At 35.0% G+C, this 23,404-nt stretch overlaps 1 protein-coding gene and 1 non-coding gene across 2 annotated transcripts; both read left to right on the top strand.

Annotated features, from left to right (window-relative positions):
• The first annotated feature begins 200 nt into the window (after positions 1-200).
• Positions 201-307, top strand: LOC128285089 (small nucleolar RNA R71). The gene has a single exon (XR_008275504.1). It is a non-coding gene; the product is annotated as a small nucleolar RNA R71 (small nucleolar RNA).
• A 17,716-nt stretch (positions 308-18,023) lies between these two features.
• LOC108470652 (uncharacterized) lies at positions 18,024-22,753 on the top strand. The gene is made up of 7 exons (XM_017772036.2): positions 18,024-18,553; positions 19,033-19,062; positions 19,520-19,618; positions 21,477-21,600; positions 21,753-22,062; positions 22,190-22,244; positions 22,420-22,753. The coding sequence occupies exons 1-7, from the start codon at positions 18,395-18,397 to the stop codon at positions 22,486-22,488; spliced, it is 846 nt and encodes a 281-aa protein (XP_017627525.1). The 5' UTR covers positions 18,024-18,394; the 3' UTR covers positions 22,489-22,753.
• The last annotated feature ends 651 nt before the right edge of the window (positions 22,754-23,404 follow it).

Raw genomic sequence — 23,404 nt, 5'->3', positions numbered from 1 at the left:
TGTTAAAAACGTCAGCTTCTTTCGTTGGCTTTGTCCTCGTGACTTGCCACTGATAATTATTTAGTGACATCTCTTCTATAAATTCATAAGAGTCCTCAGGTGTCTTATTATTGATAGTCCCACCAGCGGCTGCGTCAATCATCTGTCTAGTTGAAGGATTCAGGCCATTGTGAAAAGTTTGAACCTATAGCCAGAGTGGTAACCCATAGTGAGGGCACCTTCTCAACAGGTCATTGTATCTCTTCCATGCATCATATAGTGTTTCTAAATCCATCTGCACAAAAGAAGAGATATCATTCCTTAATTTAGCCGTTTTAGCCGGTGGAAAATATTTTAGTAAAACTTTTCAGTCATTTGTTCCCAAGTAGTGATTGACCCTCGTGGTAACTAGTTCAACCACTGTTTAGCCTTATTCCTTAATGAAAAGGGAAATAACCAAAGGCGTATGGTGTCGTCAAAAACGTCATTGATTTTAAATGTGTCGTAAAACTCCAGAAAATTTGCCAAGTGGGTGTTTGGATCCTCATCCTGCAAACCATCATACTGAACAAATTGTTGTATCATTTGAATCGTGTTAGGTTTCAATTCAAAATTATTTACAGCAATAGCAGACCTAACTATACTTGACTCAGTTCCTGTTAAATTTGGTTTAGCATAATCATACATAATGCGTGGAGCATGATTCTGATTTACTGGATTAGCGACAATCGTAGGAGGTAGCGGATTTTCCTGATTTTTAGCCATCTCCTCGGTTGGGGTTTGAATATCATCCTCTTGCTCTTTCTCTGTGTATCTTAAGCTTCGCCTTATTCCTCTTCGGTTTCTGTGAGCTGTGCGATCAATCTCACTATCAAAAAGTAATGGTCCTGATAGGTTTCTTCTGGTCATAAACTAGAAAAACCTGTCAGGAAATAAAAGAAAAGTTAGAAAAGTGGAACTAAACTAAGCTAAAAAAAATTGCAATAAAAGTAAAATGGCTAAAGTAATAAAAATTGAGTGTTCCTAATATCTTGAGTTCCCTGGCAACGGCGCCAAAAACTTGATACGTGATATTCGCGACAGGTTTTAAAAATTTATACTTAATCGTTCTTGAAACTAACTATTATCACGATGAAGGCAAGTGTACCTATCGAACAGTAGTATAGCTTTAGCAAGACCGGATTATCGAACCCAAAGGGACCAAGAGTACTAGTAATTACTTTCTTTTTATTATCTAGCCTAAAAATTAAAGGATTTGTTTGTATAAACTAATTAACTAAACTAAAGGTGCACAGAGAGAAAATTGGGGAAAAGCTTTTGGGAAAACTCGATTGATTAAGACAATACCCAAGGAAAAATCCACCTAAACTTCACTTGTTATTTGAATCTGAATCATACGATTTATTCATTTGACTTGATCTGTAGAAATCCCTAAGTTATATTATTATCTCTCTCGAGACTAATAACGTCTAACCCTAGGTTGATTAATTGAAATCTCTTTTTAATTAACACCCTAGTATTGCATTAACTCGATCTATGGACTCCCTTATTAGGTTTCACCCTAATCCGGTAAAATCTTATCACCCTATCTCTAGGCGTGAAATCAACTCCACTTAATTACGACAAATTTACTCTTATAGAGGGACTTTTTCTCCTCTGAATAAGCGCATTAACTTGAATCAATATCCTGGAATATTAAAACAAGAATTAAGAACAAGTCAAATATTTATCATACAATTCAGATAATAATAACAAGATCCGTCTTAGGTTTCATTCCCCTTAGGTATTTAGGGGGTTTAGTTCATAATTATGAAAGAAAACATCTCAAAAGAATAAAGGTAACAAAACATAAAGAAAACTCAAAACTCCTGAAGAAAATTAAAGGGCGATCTTCAGTCTTGACGATGAATCCGGCTTTTGTGATGGTTCAATCGGCTTTCCTTGAGTAATTCCTCGCCTCCTACTCCATGTGTGTCTTCTAAGTGCCTCATCGGGTGTTTAAATAGGCTTTAGAATGCCTAAGAGCCCTCAAAAGTGGCCTTTTCTGAATAGGACTATACTTGGGCTCGACAGGGACACGCCCTTGTGACACGCTCGTGTGACACACTCGTGTACGATTGCTTCAGACCCTGGTCAAGGCTGTTAAATAGCCACAGGGTTTGTGGTCTACCCGTGTAAGTCATGCTTTCATTCTGCCAAATGGACACAGCCATGTGGACTACCCGTGTGAGGAAGTCCAGGCCGTGTTGATTTCCCATGTTGGTCCATTTTCTCTGTCTTCAGCCCGTTTCTCGCTCTTTTTACACTCCTATTCTCACCTAAGTATAAAATATGAAACTAAAGGATTAGGAGCATCAAATTCACCAAATATAAGGAGAAATCATCCATAAATGTGCTAAGAATGGGATAAAAATATGTATAAATTACGGTTTATCACGACTACATTCGTCTTTCCCGGATGGTAGTCAATAACCAATTCATAATCCTTTATTAGCTCTAACATCAACGTTGCCGCAAATTTAACTCCTTTTGAGTCATCAAGTACTTAAGACTCTTATGATCAGTGAACACCCGACACTTCTCACCATACAGATGGTGCCTCCAAATTTTCAACGCGAATACGATGGCAGCCAACTCTAAATCATGCGTTGGGTAATTTTTCTCATGTGGCTTTAACTATCTTGAAGCGTAAGCTATGACCTTACCTTCTTGCATAAGCACGTACCCCAAACCATTCAAGGAGGCGTAGCTATATATCACAAACTCTTTACTCGATTCCAGTTGCACTAACACTGGAGCTTCGGTCAATAAAGCCTTTAATTTCTCAAAATATTGTTGGCACTTTTCTGTCAATTCGAACTTGACATCTTTCTGTAATAGCCTCGTCATTGGAGTAGCAATCATAGAAAACCTTTGAACAAACCTTCTATAGTACCCGGCCAAGCCCAAGAAGCTTAGAACTTCAATCACATTTTTTGGCAGTTTTCACTCAACAATAGCCGAGATCTTGCTCGTGTCAACTCTAATTCCGTCCCCTAACACAATGTGTCCTAGATCTCCGACCTCTTTAAGCCAAAATTCACTCTTACTAAACTTAGCGTAAAGCTACGTATTTCTCAATGTTTGTAGAACCGTCCTCAAATGCTTTGCATGCTCATCCTCATCTCGCGAGTAAATCAGTATGTCATTAATAAAAATGACTACAAACTTATCCAAATATGGTCAAAAAACGCGGTTCATCAAATCCATAAACACCGTCGGGGCATTAGTCAAACCAAAGGGCATGATGAGGAACTCATAATGCCCGTATCTCATCTGAAAAGCAATCTTCGGTACATCTTGCTCTTTAACTCTCAACTGATAATAACCAGACCTCAAGTCTATCTTGGAGAACACCATGGCTCCCTTCAACTGATCGATTAAATCATTTATCCTTGGCAAAGGATACTTGTTCTTAACAGTTACCTTATTGAGTTGTCTATAGTCGATGTATAACATCAATGACCCGTCTTTCTTTTTCACAAATAACACTGGTGCGCCCCATGGTGAACAACTAGGTCTCACAAAACCTTTATCCGTTAACTCTTGCAGCTGTACTTTCAACTCTTTCAACTCAGTTGGGGCCATTCTATACTAAGCAATAGAAATGGGTGCCGTGCCCGGCAGCAACTTGATTCCAAACTCAATTTCCCTCTCTGGAGGTAGTCCGGGTAAATTTTCCGGAAACACATCTATAAACTCACAAACCATTGGTACCGACTCTATCTTCAATTCAAAAACTTGAGTAATCAAAACAAAAGCAAGATATGCCTCATATCATTTTCTCAAATATTTCTCAGCCGACATAGACGATATAATTACAGACAATTTATTAGTTCATTTGGTCCAACCCGAAGAACATTCCCGTCTTCGCATTTCAACTCAATAACCTTTCACCCACAGTCCATTACTACCTTATGAGAAGTCAACCAATCCATCCTAAGGATTACATCAAATTTATTAAACGGTAATAACATTAGGTTAGCCGGAAAACAATGACCTCTAATTGTCAAAGGACAATTTCTACACACTTGGTCTACAAGCACATGTTTACCTAAGGGGTTAGACACTTTTATCATGAATTCAGTTGACTCTACTATCATGTTCATACAAGGTATCAATTTCATACAAATATAGGAGTGGTAGACCTCGAATCTATTAATACGACAACAGATATTTCATAAATAGAAAAGGTACCCATAATCACGTTGGGAGACTCTGCCTCTTCATGGGCACGAATAGCATAAGTCCTTATAGCCGCTCTTCCTTCGTACCTACTGCAGCATCTCTTGGTGCACTTCTACTAGTGGCCCCGCTTCTAGGGTTCTTTTGTGGTCTACCCCTCAATGGGGTACTACTTGCCTTCGCTTTTTGCTTTTTCTCCCCTTCTTCCATTTTAGGGCAGTCTCAGATGAAGTGGTCCAGTGACCCATATTTAAAACACCCTCTTTCTTTACCTCGCCACTCTCTGAAATGGCGTCTGCCATATTGCGAACACTTTGGCCTATTTGGCTGATCACTACCGACACTCGAGACAGAAGCGTCTGAGTTCTAGAAGTTGCGTTCTGCTAGTTCTTATTTCTATTCAAAAACCCCACCGAAGCATTCGATCGGGTAGTGAATTCCTTCGATCTCTTAGATGAGGACAGATGTGATTTCCCCATCTGTCTCTTCTTCGAATCTCGCGACTCAATATTCACTTTCCTCCTCTCTTTTATCAGCTCCTCTGCCTTGCATGCTCTCTCAACTAGCACTACAAATTCTCTCAGTTCTAGGATACCAACAAATACTCGGATATCTTTATTAAGACCATCCTTGAACCTCTTACATATAGTGGCTTCTACAAACATGCACTCCCACGCATATTTACTGAGCCTCACATATTTACGCTCATATTTCGTCACTACATTCGGCCTTGCTTTAGGTCTAGAAATTCTTTCCTCTTTTGATCTATGAATCTTTGGCTAATATACTTTTTCCAGAATTCTTCCTAGAAGAATTCCCAAGTGATTCTCTCTATCAGTACAATGGACACGAGAGTATTCCACCACTGATACACCAAATCCCATAAGAGTGACACTGCATACTTCACACACTCTTTAGGTGTGCACGATAGTTTATCGAATACCCTAATGGTATTGTCCAAACAAACCTCTACTCTTTCTGGGTCATCATCTATACTAGCCCGAAATTCCTTAGCCCATTGTTTCTAAATCTTATCCACAGAAGGTTTCTCCCTTCTAAACATGTCCGTGCCTTGCGGAGCTACCGGGGCATACTAAGGGATCAGAAGAGGTGGGGCAAGTGGAGTGTTCGGGTTCGCACTAATGAACTCCGTGTACCAAGCATCCATCATTTGAAGATAGGCTTCTCTAGCCCCTCCACCTTGGCCCATAGTCATGGGCTCACTCTCAACTGGTGCAGTCCTTTCGACAGGAGCCGGTGCATTACTCTCCACGTCATCTGCCGTAGCTCTATCAGGATCCATTTACTATATGAAAATATAATTGATAATCGTCAGAAGTCGTCACACTATCAATATATAATTATGGCATGTAGAGCTAGACTCATACTCTCACTAGGTTAGTTCTAAAACTGACTAAACCATAGCTCTGATACCACTAAATGAAACACCTCATACCCGTATCCTACGCTGAGGCAGAATACGAGGCGTTACCTAACTTGAACTCATACTTACAACCAATTCCAAGTCTTCATGACTTGGAATATTTAAATGTTCTTAAACTTATCAATATATTCTTAATATGGGTGTGCGAGGCCCAAAACACACATCGAGGATCATTCGGAACCAATCCGAGTCTGTTTTCCAACTATAGAAAAATGTCACTTGACGTAGGGGCACACGCCCATGTGGGAGGGGCAATAGCCCGTGTTCTCCACACATGTGGAATTAATTCTAAATGCACATCTATAGGGGTTTTCACATGGCCTGGCACACGCTTGTGTCTTTGGCCCGTACCCTTCACACAGCCATGACACGTCCGTGTCCTAGCTTGTGTGCAAAACCTAGACATTCTGTTTCTGACGTCAGCAATTCTTAAGGGCCACACAGCCAAGTCACACGGTTGTGTGCTAGGCTGTTCCTGTCACACGACTGAGACACACGGTCGTGTCTCTGCCCGTGTTTTTACTACCATGCATACTGACTTGAAATTTTTACGTGAAGGGACATACGATCGGACCACACGCCCATGGGGAAGATCGTGTATCACACACGCTCATGTGCCTACCCATATGGACAATATAAGGCTATTTACCAAGCCCCATTGCCACCCTTACATGTGTAGTTCCATACAAAAACCAACCAATATCAAAACAAGTATAATTCCTATAACCAAATCAGCCACAATAGACATTCATTCAACCATGATAATGCATCTTTTATAAATTCAAAATGAATGTTAGCCATCAAGGCTTAATACAAATTGAAAGGTTCCCAACCCAAGCCAATACATATGGCCAAACCTCAACGACACAAAATAATAAAGTCTAAGTCCTATACATGCCATATTCAAAAATATAAATCCAACTATACCGAATGCTTCGGTTGATAGTGTGATCGATATATCTGACTTCTTGTGATCCTTGAGCTAGTTAGGCGGCACTGTAAGGAAATGGAAATGTAATATCCTGATTTTGGGCCTAGTCGGAATAGTGGTTTCGTGACCACAAAATCCGAGATATAAATAATTATTTTATGATTATTTTAAGGTCTATGATATGATTGCATGATTGTGTGAAAATTTCGTGAAGAAATTTTATGCATAAAGTGCTTAATTTGAAATTTGGGACTAAATTGAATAAATTGCAAAACTTGTGTTCTAGAAGTATTTTGCATAAAATTGAATTAGATTATTAATTAGAGGTCCTTAAAGAGTAATTTTACCAATTTCTAAGTCTATGGACAAAAATTGGACATGGATGGAATTTTGGAAAGTTTAGTAGTAAGGGCATTTTGGTCATTTAGGGTAAAATGAATTAAAATACAAAATTAAAGCCAATTTTGCTCATCTTCAACCCCATGGCCGAATATAGCAAGGAGAAACCATGGCTAGGGTTTTCAAGCTTCCAAGCTCGATTGTAAGTTCGTTCTAGCCTCGTTTTTAATGATTTTTACGTTTTTGGAGTCCCTAGCTCGATTTAGCTTATGCTAGCGATAATTTAACCTAGGGTTTATATTTGGAAAAATACCCATAGGTGAAATTTGTGTATTTTGGTGTTTTATGATAGAATATGAGGTTTTAAATTATGTTAGACAACTTGTGCTACTCGGTTTTAAGTGAAAACGAGCAAAAGGGCTTAATCGGTAAAAATACCTAATAGTCATAAGTACATGTTAGAGTGAGAATTTGATGTTGCCATAGAAGGAAAAATGATCAGCATGTCATAAAACATAAGAAAATAGGCTGAATTTTAATTTACGAGCTTTGGGGAAAAAGTGTAAATATGCAAAAGTTTAGGGGCAAAATTGTAATTTTTCCAAAATATGATTTTGGGTCAATTTGAATAATGTGAGTCCTAATTAGACTATATTTTAAATGATAGAGCAAGGAAAACTGAAATTCGGGCTAAAATGGGAAAATACCAAGTTGTGGACGAAATGGTAAAATAGTCATTTTCAGCATACGAGGTAAGTTCATATGTAAATGTTGGTAACATAGTTATTATTTTAAATGTTTTAATGTTTTTTAAATGATATGATAATTATTATGAAATATTATACTTGTGATAATTGTTTGATAATATGTCAAATTATGTGATATACTTGGAAAATGTGAAATACTACCCAAGATGTCGGTATCGGCATTCCGTAGAAGATGGTTGAGACACATGATTGGGAAAAAGGTCCGTTGAACCTCGGGAATGGATTAGGATACAAGTGACATGTCACTGGGATATTTGGGCATCCGAACTCGTTGAGTTGAGTCCGAGTTCGTGAGATGTAACTAGGCATCCGAACTCGTTGAGTTGAGTCCGAGTTCACTTATGGATGCGAACGCTGAGCTCGTTGAGTTGAGTCCGAGTTCACTTATGGGCGGGTTACATGGTAGCTTGGCTACATATGTGGCACTTATGTGCAAGTTATCCATGTATCCGAATTATATTCGATGTGTTCAACGGGTAAAGTTCTACTCAAATGGAGGAATACTCAAGATGAAAGGGACGTATTGGTAAGTGTTGTGAAATGGATACTTTGAACGGTATGTACTTAACCCTCGGGTTGAAAACTCGATATAACAACAATATGGTAAGATGATAAATGAAAAGGTGATATGAATGTCTTGGTGATGATTATGCAAATGATGTTTTATGTTTGCTTATATGGTTATGTTACTTGCTATTTGCATGTGAGCTTACTAAGCATTTATGCTTACTCCTCCTTTTCATTCCTTGTAGTGTTGACAAGCCAGCTCGGAAATCGGAAGCGGTCGGAGGCACGCTCACACTATCCGTATACTATCTTGACATAATGGCTTGTATATTTTGAGTATGGCATGTATAGCATTATAATCATTTTATATGTATGGTCTTATGATATGGTTATTGAGTGGTATGGAAATAGAAATGCTTGGTAATGATTAGCCATTGGAATGGCTAATCATGATCATATTTGGTATTATGTATGTCAAATTGCTAGCTAATCCATGGAAACCATGAAATAGGTAAAATTTACCATAAAATAGATTCAGACAACAGCAGTGATGTGAGTTTGAAAATCACTAAAAATAGTAGAAATGGAATTAAATAATGAATAAGTTATGGAATCGAAGCTTGATGAGTCTATTTTCATATGGAATAAGCAAAACAGGTATATGAGCTATATTTTATGAGATGTTTAAATTTTTGTGAAACAGGGCCAGAGCGATTTCTGGATCCCCTGTTCTGAATTTGGAAATTCACCATAAATTTTACAAAGATAATTAGAAGTCATGCTTTATATGTAAAGATTCCTTATTGAGTCTAGTTTTATTAGAGATAAACGGCATAGTCATTGAAGCTCTGTACAGGGAGATATCTGATTCGTAATACACAGAGGTCAGAGTAGTTGAACCCTGAAACAGGGGAGACTTTAACTAATAAACTGTACTAATTGGCCCAACCAAAAATTCTAGAAAAAAATTAGTAGATATATATATGAGTCTAGTTTCAGGAAAAATTTACGGAATTGGATTTCGAGTTTTGTAACTCGAGATATGATTTTTAAAGCGACTGTGATGCAGTTAGCCACCTTGTCTGGAAATTTTAAAATGAATTGTATGAGCTGTTTAATTAATGAATTAAGTCCGTTAACACCTCGTGTTCGACTCCGGCAACGGTCTCGGGTACGGGGTGTTACAGGAAAGGAAAAGGAGTAAGCATAGAAGCTTAGTAGGTTGCATATAAGTAAGTATACAACAACAATTTATCAATGATCAATATGCTTATAACACCAAGGTAGGCATAAGCATAACTTACTCATTACCATCCATACAATTCACATATTATATATTGAGCTTATATCTAATACGTACCAATTAGGTACCTATACAACTCACAACACGGTTATACTTTCATTATCAGTTTAAAACATAACTTTCACCATTGAACCATTTGGGATACTACCGGATATTACATAAGCGTCAAGTATAGGGTAAGGTGCTGATGCCATGTCCTAGACGTGGTCTTAAACTGGCTCATATCTCAAGTCATTGTCATATCTCAGACATGGTTTTACACTGACTAACATCTCGTAGTCGATGCATGTCCTAGACATGTCTTACACTGGCTTACGTCTTGAGGCCGATGCATGTCCCAGACATGTCTTAAACTAGCCCTCGTCTCAATGCTGATGCCATGTCCCAAAAATGGTCTTGCACTGGCTCTCATAATGTGCCTGATGCATGTCCCAGACATGTCTTACACTAACTCACACACAAATGACCCAAATGTCATGGCATAAATATCCGGTTTACTTCCTAAGGTTCCAACGGAAATTCTACTATCTCATTTATCATTATACATTCTCAATTTCACAATCAAGCAATTCATGTTATAATAATTCAAGCACGTATAATTTATAATGTAGTTGTATTATTTACATACAACTTACTTCGGATTACAAAATGTGGCGACTAGTCGATTTAGTCGGTTTGCTTGGCTTTCCCCCGATCTAGGTTCGGACTCAGTATTTCTTGATCTATAATAACAAAATGCATTTATTAAGTCAATTTATCAACCTAAACACTCAACAATTCACAATTAGGCTAAATGGCCATTTTGCCCCTAAACTTTTACAAAATGACCATTTTACCCCTCAACCCGAAAATTTATTTTTATCGAATTTCTTCGTATCTTAAGCTTAGCCAAACTCTTTTTTACTCTTATAACAACTCCAAATTCCTACTATTTCACACATTCATCACTTATTTTACAACTTACGCAAAATGGTCCCTTTAGGTGTTTTCATGCTAACACTTTTCACAAAAGTTGTTTATAAGACACCCAAGACTCATTTTCTTCCATAAAAACTCAGAAAACAACACAAATCCTTTCATGGAAAAACCCTAAACTCTTAATCATTTTGCAAAATAGTACCTTCATTTGAAAACTCATGCTTTAATGGTCTTAAAAGTACAAAAATATTTAAGAAAAGCCATTAGGATCACTTACTTGTGAAGGCTTAAAGTTTCTGAAATTTAAAGCTCTTAAAACCCCATTCTTTTCTAAAATTTTCGGTGGAGGAAGAAGATGAAAAAGGGATGATATCATCCTTCCTTTATTTTATTCTATTTTGGTAAAAAATAAGCCACCTAACTCACCAAATTTTAAAATTTTGTCCCTTCTTTGACTCTATGGCCAACTATACCCTTTAAAAAGGTCTAATTGTCCTTTAAAATCCCCCATTTTTTATTCTCTAATAAAATAACACCTTTAGCTATCAAATTAGGACTTTCACACTTTATGTGATTTAGTCTTTTTTTGCAATTGGGCTCACAAACGTTAAAATTTCTTCACCAAATTTCTCATGCACTCTTAAAACATTATTTAACATCTAAATAATAATAAAATAATTTTTTTAACTTTGGATTTGTGGTCCCGAGACCATTATTTTGACTAGCCCCAAAACCGGGCTGTTACAGTCTTCATATTACTAGAGGCTACATCATGAGTGTTTTCATATCATATTAAGAGGCGATGTGTATTAACCTCATAGTCTTACACTTCTTTTATCAGGATCTACCAATTTGGTTAGCAATATAATTTTCCTACCAAAGGCTTAACAGAGGGACATTGTTGAACATTCACTTAACCAAAATTGTTCACATTCCTGACTGATTCATACTTTACGTATATCAAACTTTACCTGCATGCCTACCAATCAATAGATTTTATACATATAACACATGTCTCATCCTTACTTTACTTATACACTTACCAATTATTACAAATATCATCATCCATTATATATATACTTCTACTTGAACAATCCACATATAAGAGTCAGGATAGAGACTCACCTAATACTCACCCATTGTAGTTCAAAGTTCTAGACTCAGACATTCTTCATGAAACAATAACAACTGCTTAAAGGACATAAGATTACCATTAAAACTCTATTACATACAAATTACTATCATCTCAATCACTGATAACCCCCATGCAAAGCCTTATACTTACAACTTATTGTTCATACACCTCTTTTAGACTTACTCTTCCAAAAACTTAATATGCAAAGTTGTAATACTTACCAGGAGATGGGACTACCACAAATAAATCTAAAAATCTTAACTTCCCGATTGAAAAGAAAAGATTACATTTAGATTTAGAAAAGGAACAAAGAGTAATATTGAAGGAAGAAGAACTTTCTTCCAAATCCTTCACACCCATATATATAACTCACTTAACTTATTGGAACTTAATTAGTGTTGCTTGAATCCATAATTTGTCTCTCCTAATGGCTTTTAGTTTTGAGAGAAACATAAATGAGAATCCTGAAATAATGATATTTGACCAGTCAATCTTGTTGGTCCTTAACCAAGTCACTTTACAACCCAACTAGCACAGTACTTTAGACAAACAAGGCGTAGTATGCTTTAGGCGATAACTTATATCTTAATTACCTTTTTACTTTAATAAGATATTTCTCTTTACGTACCAGTATAACCTGAAATAGAGTCTTCACGTACTGCCACGGTGGTTACGATACGCCCACATGTATTTGCCAGAAGAAGTAATTTGGTGGATTACACCTCACCAAATAAATTATTTCACTACAACACGCCTTAACCTTGGACTCACCAAATTTGGGATGTGACATGTGATATGTGAGATATGATCTGTGGTGAAGGAGAAGGGGAAATATGTTCGTGATGCCTCCGGTAGGTCAGCTATATTGCAAATGATATTGACATATCACAATAAAACATGCAATTTTGAACGAAAATGATATGAGTTGTTAAGGGGGAGTATGTATGTGAACAAGACTATATGATATGCTTTGACTTTGAATTATAGGTATGTGGTGGGTATGAATGTAACACCCCGAAACCGTGGCCGTCACCGGGGTTGAATACGAGGTGTTATCGGCCTTAATTCATCATTTATACAGCTCAAACAATTTATTTTAAAACTCCCAGACAAGCTGTCAATCTGCGTTATGTCACTTAAAAATTCGTATCTTGAGTTCCGAAACTCAAAATAAAATTTTGTAAATTTTTCCTGAAACTAGACTCATATATATATCTAATAAAAATTTTTGTAGAATTTTTGGTTGGGCCAATTAGTACAGTTTATTTGTTAAAGTCTCCCCTGTTTCAGGGTTCGACTACTCTGACCACTGAGCATTACGACTTAGATATCTCCCTACACAGGGCTTCAATGCCTATGCCACTTGTCTCTAATGAATCTAGACTCAATAATGAATCTGTACATATAAAGGATGACTTCTAATTATCTCTACAAAATTTATGGTGAATTTCCAAAGTCAGAACAGGGGATCCAGAAATCGCTCTGGCCCTATTTCACAAAAATTTAAACATCTCATAAAATATAGATCATATGGTCTTTTCGTTTCTTCCATCTGAAAATACACTCATCCAGCTTCGATTACATAATTTATTCATTATTTAATTCCATTTCTACTATTTTTAGTGATTTTTCAATTTCACATCACTACTGTTGTCTGCATCTATTATTAGAGTAAATTTTACCTATTAGAGTAATTTAACATACATATCACCAAGTATGATCATGACTAGCCATACCAAAGGCTAATCATTACCAAGCATTTCCTTACTACTCAATAACCATATCATGAGTGTAACATCGGAAATGATTAACCATGACAAATGGCATAATAATCAAATAGACTTTAACTATTACTTATAACTAAGTATCATAAGACCAAATCCAACTTAACATTGATGCCATTTTCGCATGGCTAAAAGTATACATACCAAAGTTCAAACAAAACATAATAGCCTATACATGCCGAAATGTTCTCTTAGACCAACTAAGAAGAAGATACCAAAAAGTTGCAAGCTGGTGTGATGACTTGACGATGGTCCCGAGCACACAAAATGGATCAAAGGAACCTAAATAAGTGACAAATAAACACACCAAATGAGTATATAACTCAAGAAGTCATAAGCATTACACGCCATCCATTTATAAAGTATCATAAAAGAAAACAAATAATGCAAGATTAGGTACTCCATCCATACCGACTATGCTATAATTTCACGCACATTTATCATTACATGCTCTCAACTAGCCAAGCCTCCATTGACATCTCGTATGATATTCGATATGATATTTGATGCATTTCCACACATCATTTTATTTTCGTTTAGATTATACTAATAATAGCATTTCATCTATTCCACAATAATCTTATGTTCCTAACTTCAAATATAATCACCACATAGGTTCAAGACTTACCAAGCTCAGTTCCAAATATAAACATAACGTCTATTCCTCATGAACTCAAAGTATCTACTCATTCCGCTGTCCATGATCTACTCGATAAAGTCGCACACTTAACGTTAATAATTATTCGAAAATATATAGTAAGTCCGCACACTTAGTGCTTAATAATCAAACTCGCACACTTAGTGCTATGCAATTAAACTCGCACACTTAGTGCCAATCTCATTATCGTAAATGTTTATACCCGCACACTTAGTGCCGAAATCAACAACTAAATACACCTCACTTCTTTTTACACTCGATAATTTTGTCACTACATGCATTTATATATCATTCCATTCGGCATAAGTACATAGGTATTATGATTATTTAAATCAATACAAAATATATGCTTAATAACTTACCTTGTGTTGGGTAAAACGGTTCCAACTCGGCTACTCGATGTTCTTTCCTTTTCCTTTTCTTGATTCTCCGCCTTTAACTTCTTGAGCTTAATCAATAAATTAACTAGTTTAACCGTCTTGCTAAATATTTATACCAAAATATTAATGATTTCATATCATAGGAGATACATGACTAATTCTTATCTTCCTACCATATGTTTTTGAGCTATTCGGGTAATAACCATATGCTATCACCCTACTATTAATAATCCAATCACAGATGCATATATATATATAATTGGACATTCGGCAACCACCCTTGCTAATTACTCATTTTTAGTCGATTATATATATAATCCAAAAGTAATATCACGAATGGGCATACATTTATATATATATATATATATATATATATATATATATATATAGCCGAATGTGCAAAACTTAGACTCAACATCACCTATGCTCTTAATTTGATGGCCGAATATGCATATATATATATGATATCAACTATACTATCATCTTTAATTCATCTAAACACAAAATTTCATCTCATGAACACTTGACCGAATTTTTCCTAATCTAGCATGGCTTCACATCTATTTGTAACATCCTATAAATCCACATATACCACATTTCTACATAAATTTTCTTTCACTTTTCCACTACTTCCATTCACAACATCAAAAGCACCATACTCTTAGCCTTTACCTCTTCCTAACCATATGCCATCTAAGTACCCCTTTAGGTAGAAAATTAACATATGGGTTGTAATAAGACATTGGCTACTAACTAGATTTTCACAAGAATTTAGTAAAAGTAACATAAATCCTACCTTAATCAACCCCTTTTGAGTTGGCCGGATGTCTAGAGCATTTCTTCCTTCCTTCTCCTAACTCACGGCAATTGCAAAATAAAAAAGAAAGAAGATGAATACTCCCTCTTCCTTCCTTATTTTATTCATCTTTTCTTTTTAATTCCTTTTTTAATTTATTTTAATTGTTAACTAATAAAAGAATTGCATTGAAATTCAACCTAGTAGATGGGGCATCATGGCTTGGCGGCCACTACTTGGGTTTTTGGGCAATTTGACATGCAAACCCAAGTTTCCTCACTTTGTTATTATTTGATCCTTACATATTCCCCTATCATATTTTCTTAAGTTCTCAACTAAGTCAATCACATGAAATTCACATTCATAAGTCTAAATTAAAACATCAAATTTTCACACATGCACTAATACACATAGAGGATATGCAACCAAATTTTAAATAAATTTTGGGACTCGGTCTTGTGGCCCCGAAACCACATTCCGACTAGGGTCGAATTAGGACTGTCACAATGAAGATGAGTTCTCTATATAATGTTAAGTCTCTATGTAATGTTAAGTTGGTCTATAATGTCCGCCCATGTGTTATGTAAATTGGTGTATTAAATTTGTCTATGTTCTGTGAACGTCATTGGGCGTATTATGATTAATATGTGAAACTCCTTCTGAAAGGTTTGATATTATCGTAAGAAATAGTGTGTATGGTTTCTATTTACCTTTGGAACTCACTAACATTGTATGAACTTACTCTGTTATCTTTTCATTCTCAGGTGTGCTGTTTGAAGGAAACCTTTCTATTGAAGGGACTACGCTAGAGCACTACTACTATTGTGAGCTGTCTTTTTTTTCTTGTATCATGCATGACCTTTGGGAGTGGCGTCTAAATGTATTTTTGAAACCAATCTGTATAACGATCTATTATTTTGTTAAGACATTCTTTTTACGAGAATCTTCTTAACTTTCAATGCTTGTATTTGAATTATTATAATTTGTTCACGAACCTATTTATTTGAACTTATCTGCCAAATGAATTAACCCCTATTTTAAAACGCCAGTGATGTACATTGAAACCTTTATAAAGTAATAGCCATTACATGTTTTCTACTCTTAAATTTGAAAAGTTTTACAAGCTTCCACTGAATGATTTGTTTAAGAATTACTCTGATTTTAAATTGTGAGACATCATACTTGGTTTCAATTATCATGCCGGGTTTGGTGCGTTACAAATTTTGTTTAGGTTATGAGAGATAATTTAAGAAGAAAAAATTTAAAAAAGAATTATGTTAGTAATGTGTTATACAGATAAAAGGAGTAAAAAAAATAAGAAATAAAAAGCAAAAGAGAAATACGTATTTTTATTGATCAATTGGGATGTTTACAATATTTTTCAAAATTTATATTTATAGACATAAGAAGTATAAATAAAATAAAACTGTACTTCTAATGAACATTAAAGTCCTAAAATATATCAAATTTATCTTAATATTGATGAACATTCACTTAAAAATAAAATTATTTATAACACAAATATATATTAAGTTCAAAACCTCCTTATATAGTTTTAATCAAATTTAAAATCTTTAAGCATCTTCATAAAAAAAATCTTTTAATGAACACATGCATATAATGGATGTCACTAATAAAACAATCCCATTTCATAAAAAAAGTTTTCAAAAATTCGAGAAAGTAAATAATAAACACATAATTTTTCATAAAAGAACATGACTAACCCACCATAGAGATTATCAGTATTTAAGAAAGTTACAAATCGTTTCTCCAAAACTTGCCCATTATTATTATGATTTATCTAAACCTTTAAATAAGAGGATAATATGTTTCAATACACTCGAACTCATGTCCTCCTATACGTGCAACAATACTAATACAAATAAAACTAAAATTCAATTGACAATACTACTAAGGAATTTTATGTATTTTTAAATTTACTATAATATTTTATTTTTTTTAGTATTAACACAACAATGGCACAATACCTAAATATTGAAAATTAAAAATTAAAAATTAAAATAAATTAATATAATATATAAAATTTAAAAGTTCACATTACCTTTGTGTTAACTATTTAATTATTGGTTGAAAAAAAATCTTAATAAGTGAGTGATCAAATTATAATCTTCTATATGATATTAGACTTGTCCATGAGTCGGGCTATCTAGCTCGATCCGACGGCTTGCTTGAAAAGTGGGATGGTTTGGGTAAAAATATAGGTCAGAAAAATGGGCTTAGACAAAAAATAAGGCCTGTTTAGAAAACAGGCTAAGCTTCGAGTAAGGCTTTTTTGGCCCGAGCCCAGCCCGACCCGACTCGAATATGCAAAAAAAAATTGCTATTTTTTTTAAAACTTTTTTTTGCTGTTTTTTCTTGTTTTCTTCTTCTTCTTCTTCTTCTTCTTTTTTCACTATTTTGATGCCATTTCATAATTTGTTACCTACTATTTTATAGTTATTATTTGGATATTGTGTAACTCTTGTTTTACTGTTAATTTTGTTACTATTTTAGAGGCATTTGCTTTTTTTTTTATTGTTAATTTTGTATATCTCAATGTTATTTAAGTATACATATATATATTTTAATTTGTTGGGAAATATTTATTTTAATATTTTTAATATTTTGATGTATTATATATATTTTAAAAATTATATAAAAAATTAATACGGTCGAGTCGAATCAGGGTTTTAGCATTTTTTTAGACTAAAGTTAAATAAAATTTTAGACACATTTTTCGAGCCAGGTCGAGCCTAGTAAATGAACCTAAAATTTTTATTGGGCCAACCCGAATGGGCTCATGAATACCTCTATATGATATAGTTGATGGACGAAGATATTATAGTTTTGGGCTCTAAGTTAATCTTTAACCAACACCTATTTATCTGGGCCTAGGTTTAGGTCCCTTTGGAGTTTACTGATTCAGGTCTCTGCAATTGCCTGAGAACAATGAAAGGATCCATCCCATCCTAGTATCCAACCCCGAAACCCTTAATTTGAACATGTTTCGATTCGACTTTCTGCTTCGGTTTCATCATCAGCTAAACTTTCAGACATCCAAATCAACTGAGAAACATAAACTTCTGTTATCATCCTCCACCCGGAAAAGATTTAACCCTTTTGTTACTTAGAACCAATTCTTTTTACCACCAAAAGGAAAACCCAAAGCTTCCTCTATTGGTGCTGCTAATTTTGAAGAGAGTGTCTTTTTGTCTTGATTTTATCGGTTATGCAGATACCTAGATGGCGAAACGTGTTTCTACTGAAGAATTCATTGGTTCCACCTTTCTTATCTTCAAAAGCAACGGCTACTGTTGCAACAACCCACGTTGCTTCGTTTCATTCTACGCCTGTTACCTGTGAAAAATGGAAGAGCAAATGGGATTTTGTGAGTTCGGGGAGAGCTTGGATTTCTATTTTTATTTGAATGGCTGTAGATAGGGTTTCTGAAAGTTCAAATCCTTGAATAGCTCTAATTTGTGGCATTTCTTAGATGAAAGAAATAGTCTTGTTCTCTGAGTGCTATGTAAATTAATCTTTAACTTCAAAATTTAATTGAGAAATTTGAGCTTCAATGTTTCATGCTAAAAGTTTCTGCTTGCTGATTGTTATAGATGCTACCGTTGAGATTTATTCTATATTCATTATGTTTAGCTTCCCATATTGTCTCTTCCTGGTTCTGATCAAAGTACTTCATCTTCTATGTGAATAAGTACGCCTACTTGTTTCCTCCTCTGGCCACCACCAGTTGCATAGAATTGAGCTTCAGATGTTTGTAATGCATGAAAATTTTGGTTTAGTAATTCGTATAAATCTGTATGCATTGCTTTTGATGAGAAAATTTAACAATTAACCATATTTTTGCAGGAGGAAAGAAGAACACAACAACCAATTAAGGTATATAGCTTTGGCAGCCTCTATTTATGTAATTATCTGCCTGCATCTTTTAATCATCTTGGTCCTAGTATATCATATTGGCACGTTTTTAGATTGGTAATTTTCTGAAAACTTAGCAGACCAAATTCCAGTTCAAGTTTGTATGCCGAGGATAACCATGCTTGATTGCTAAAACAGCTATCTTATTCATCGTGGACTGGGAACACTCCTAGCAATCTTTTAGTGCAAATAAAATTCTAATGCATCTCACAAAAGGATTCCCCATGATTAATTTTAATGTTCACATTGACCAGGTGATGGGTGTCTTCTAGTAACGGATTAAGATGTTGCTATTTGTTAATTTCATCCTTCCCAAGTAGCTTTGTTATGAACCTTTTGTCTTCTTCTGGCATTTTATTTCTTACTTTATGTGTTCATAAAAAATGGAAATTTTCTGACATTTCAAATATTAATGCAGAATCACATAAGATATAGAGTACATCAAAGGCGTGCTGACACAAAGAGTGCTCTAAAAAACCTTCTCTATAATAGTGGTTGCTCAAATGTTTCATTCCAGGTAAACTTTTCTGGACTCCTATTTGGTTTAGAACCTTGATCTTATTCAAGATGTGAACTTCAATATTTTTTATGCACTATTTATGTTATAGTTATGGCATAATTAGATTCCGATAAACTCTATTATTGAAACTCACTCTAAATTGTACGACTCACCTAGTTGTCTGCATCAAAAGTTGACCTAACTTGATTTGACCATAAAAGTCTACAATCCAACCAAAATTGAAATTATCTGAACCTAAAATTGTTGAATTCAGAGATGATCCAGACCTGAATAAACCAAGATCCTAACCTTGTATTAAACTGGTTTTAACTTAAAACTAAACAATTTGAACCTGAAACGACTTGAACTGAGCAAAACCCAATTTTTTTTATGCACTGAAGTTACCTGACCCAAACCCGACTAAACTTGCCTGGTTGACACCAGTAGTTTCGTTCCAATTTTATTTGCTTATTCTGATGTATTAAGGAGTTTTTCAATTAATGGACCAACAGTCTTCCCAGTGCTTTGGAGTTTCAATTGAAAGAATCCAATTTATATAGTTTTATCCAAGTTTGATTTTGGTCATGCTGAAAGTATTAGGACTGTTTAGGTGTCATCTAACCAAATGGACTACAAGTTGGCCGAATTGTAAATGTTTGGACATGTCGATAGTGCAATCTCATGGTAGAAGGTTGGATCCTGAGGACTAATTTATAGATTGAGAATCATGGCACCCGGTTATCTTTTTCTGAAATCTTTGGAGAGAGAGCACCCTAAGAAATACCATCAATTTATGTTTGTTACATGCATATTTCTTCATGTTTGCCAACCAAAGTTTTTTATGCCTCTTTTTCTGCTAATTTTTATTTTTTGGATATGTTAAACCACAAGGGTGAATAAGAACATGTTAAGTGAAAGGTTTTAGAGAATTATAGGAATATTTGATTTGTTGAAGAGATGAAGGCTTTTGTATAATGGATCACAATGCCGATAATTTCCATTTTAGTTACTGATGTAACTGGCCACTTGAGAGGCAGAATTTTAAATTTGTTTACTGTACTATTTTCCAAAACTTATCTTATCCAAAGATGATAGATTCTATTAAACCATGCAATTGTTCAGTAATTGCACTGCAAAATCAAATGGGTTTTAGCATGGGTTATTGTGACAATTCATCAATAAAATTACTTTTGTATTCAATAAGCAGGATTTATGAATTTTAAAGGATCTTTCCAGCCCCTAGGCAAATTATTTTATTAGGATAGGACCAAGTTTAAATTATTTTCTTTGGAGGAGCCAATAATGCATGAAAGATCTATCTGATCTGCCTACATTGTAGGCTTATAAAACCTCATTTCCCGGTTTGTTATTGCCATTTAATTATCTCCCACAAAAAACCTCTATGAAGCATGTTTACATTTCATTACAAGTTGTAACATAAAACAAGTTAGTGTTCCCGAACAAACATAGGTTCAAGCCTTGAAATTATTTTGTGTTTCTTCATATTGGCATTGCTGTCATTTATATGGAACCAAAATTGTTTAAGTTTATGGTTCGTACAACATCCCATAAAATGTGCATCTAGGGTCCGAGCATAGTAGAAGCTTATGATTTCAGTTAGGCCATTGAAAGTCTGAGGTTGTTGTTTGTTTTCAATGGACGATGATAAGTTGATTTTTTAAAAATCCAGTGGGCTTGACATGCATGTAGAGCTTGAATGTTATTTATTTACCAAGAAACCATTGGACTGGAATGTATCTAAAACATGAATGCCTTTTATCTTCCTTCTGCTTTACATTGTACCAAAAGATTGAGTTTACAGTTTTCATTAGTACCTGAAATTAAAATATAAACCTTGCCTTTGGCTTTTATCTAGGATGAAGTTCGAACATGGAAATTTGATGGGACAGAAGGCTGGGATTCAGATGGTTCTGACAAGAAGCGGTTGTCAAGGTATTCTGGACGACATGCTGGGAAATCTAACCGCAAAAAAGTTAAACGTGAGCTTCCTCTTTTCTTTTTTCATTCATTTCCCCTTACTGTTTATTGAAACACAACTAAAAAGAAAAAAAGAAGCCTTCTTTATGCACTATTTTTAGCAGAACTAGCTCTCATATTTGACACTCATTGTCCTTTTTGTTACATGGTGCAGGAAATTTTAGAAGAGAGAGTTTCTCTGACGACTTTGATCATCCTGAGAGAATCTTTCAAGCTAAATTTGGGAACAAATGGTATACTTGGACTTCTGGTGGAGATAAGTCTTTCAAGAATCCAGAATCTGGATTTGAGTGGAGAGAAAAATCAGGCTGGATAAATCAAAGGACGAAGGAGTGGGAAAATACTAGTGACTCTGAGTCTGAGTCTGAGGAGGAGAAGTCATATGATGTAGGATCATGTTCTGATAGAGAAATCCTTGGTTTGCCTCGAGCAGGCCCCATAAAGATTGAAGACGTTAAGAATGCGTAAGTACTCAACCTAATATTTGAGAGGCCTGTCATCTTGAAGATTGGACGTTACATATTTGAGTTTTTCCGTGCTCCAATTTTTTTATATGCATGTATTCTAAAGTTCATTAAAATTGCCATTCAGCTTTCGCATATCAGCTTTGAAGTGGCATCCTGATAAGCATCAAGGTCCTTCACAGGTTAGTTAGAATTTGCAAAAATTTTGTTTTTGGCTGCTCATCTAATTCCAAACGAAATTTTTATGGATTTTAATTTCTGGTTTATAAAATTTGTTGTGTTTCTGTAGTGAAGCGGATCCCGTCATGGTTTCTTTTAATTTTTTTGTAGTGACGTAACATCTATACATTTATGCAGGAGATGGCTGAAGAGAAATTTAAGATGTGTGTAGGGGCGTACAAATCATTATGCCATGCTCTATCGTAGCTCCAACCAAGTAAGTAGTCTCGGAGAATAATAGCTAACTGAATCTGTTCTATTTTATTCTGATCATCATAATCATATTCAAATTGTCAAAAAATTTGTTTGGCCCAACAATTGACAATGGTCCATTATTTTGTTGCTAAAACTCCAAAAAAAGTAATTACATTCTGATTTAGTAATTCTCTCCTTTATCTTTCTTTCTTTTTTTTTTTTTTGGGTCTTGGTCTGTTTCTTTCCTAATATTATTATATAGCTTTGAATTATACAAGTCTACCTATGTAGTTTCTTGATTTAAGCTTCATTTGCCGCCTCATTACCCGAACTCTTTACATGTTGCACATTGCACTTTGAGAACCTCATAATCCAGCTACCCGTGTATGACCAATCAATAGTATTTGCTTGGAACCTTCTTCCAAAATAACAGATTGAAACCCCATATGATAAGCAAATTCCAGAGTCTTGGGTGCTGCCAGAGCTTCAGCTATATTCAGGACCAGGACATTAATTAATGGAGCAAACCTTCATGATCACGTACTTTAACTCCGCTGCCGCCAAAATTTCAATGAAATTTCCTCATTTTCTTGAAAACAAAACAAAAGTTTTTTAACTTTTCTTTCAAAAAAAAAAAAAAAATCACCCGCCACTAAATCAAACTCGACCTTTCCCATTCATTTTTCTAACAACCAAATAGAAAATAACACCCAAAAACGAAAAGGTACACTAACTAATAAGATGGCAGCGATGCAGATTCCATTCAGTTTCAACAAATAGCCTGTTAGGGAAACATAGCCTACAATTTGGTTTGAAATTCACACATCCAATATAAGGCTGACCCTTACTGGAATTTCTTTGATAAAATTAATAGGCTCTGTGATACGATCTCGACTTGGTGAAGATTTGAGTTGTTTAGATTGGCCAA

This window comes from Gossypium arboreum, chromosome 11 (genome assembly GCF_025698485.1).
Source record: "Gossypium arboreum isolate Shixiya-1 chromosome 11, ASM2569848v2, whole genome shotgun sequence".
NCBI classification, from domain to species: domain Eukaryota; kingdom Viridiplantae; phylum Streptophyta; class Magnoliopsida; order Malvales; family Malvaceae; genus Gossypium; species Gossypium arboreum.
Note: the sequence above shows the minus strand (reverse complement) of the source record. Positions and strands in the feature narration are given on the sequence as shown.

Coding starts and splice junctions, on each gene's coding strand:
- LOC108470652 (XM_017772036.2), top strand. CDS start 18,395: ATGCAGATACCTAGATGGCGAAACGTGTTTCTACTGAAGAATTCATTG. Junction 18,554..19,032: donor GGAAGAGCAAATGGGATTTT/GTGAGTTCGGGG, acceptor ATATTTTTGCAG/GAGGAAAGAAGAACACAACA. Junction 19,619..21,476: donor GCTCAAATGTTTCATTCCAG/GTAAACTTTTCT, acceptor GCTTTTATCTAG/GATGAAGTTCGAACATGGAA.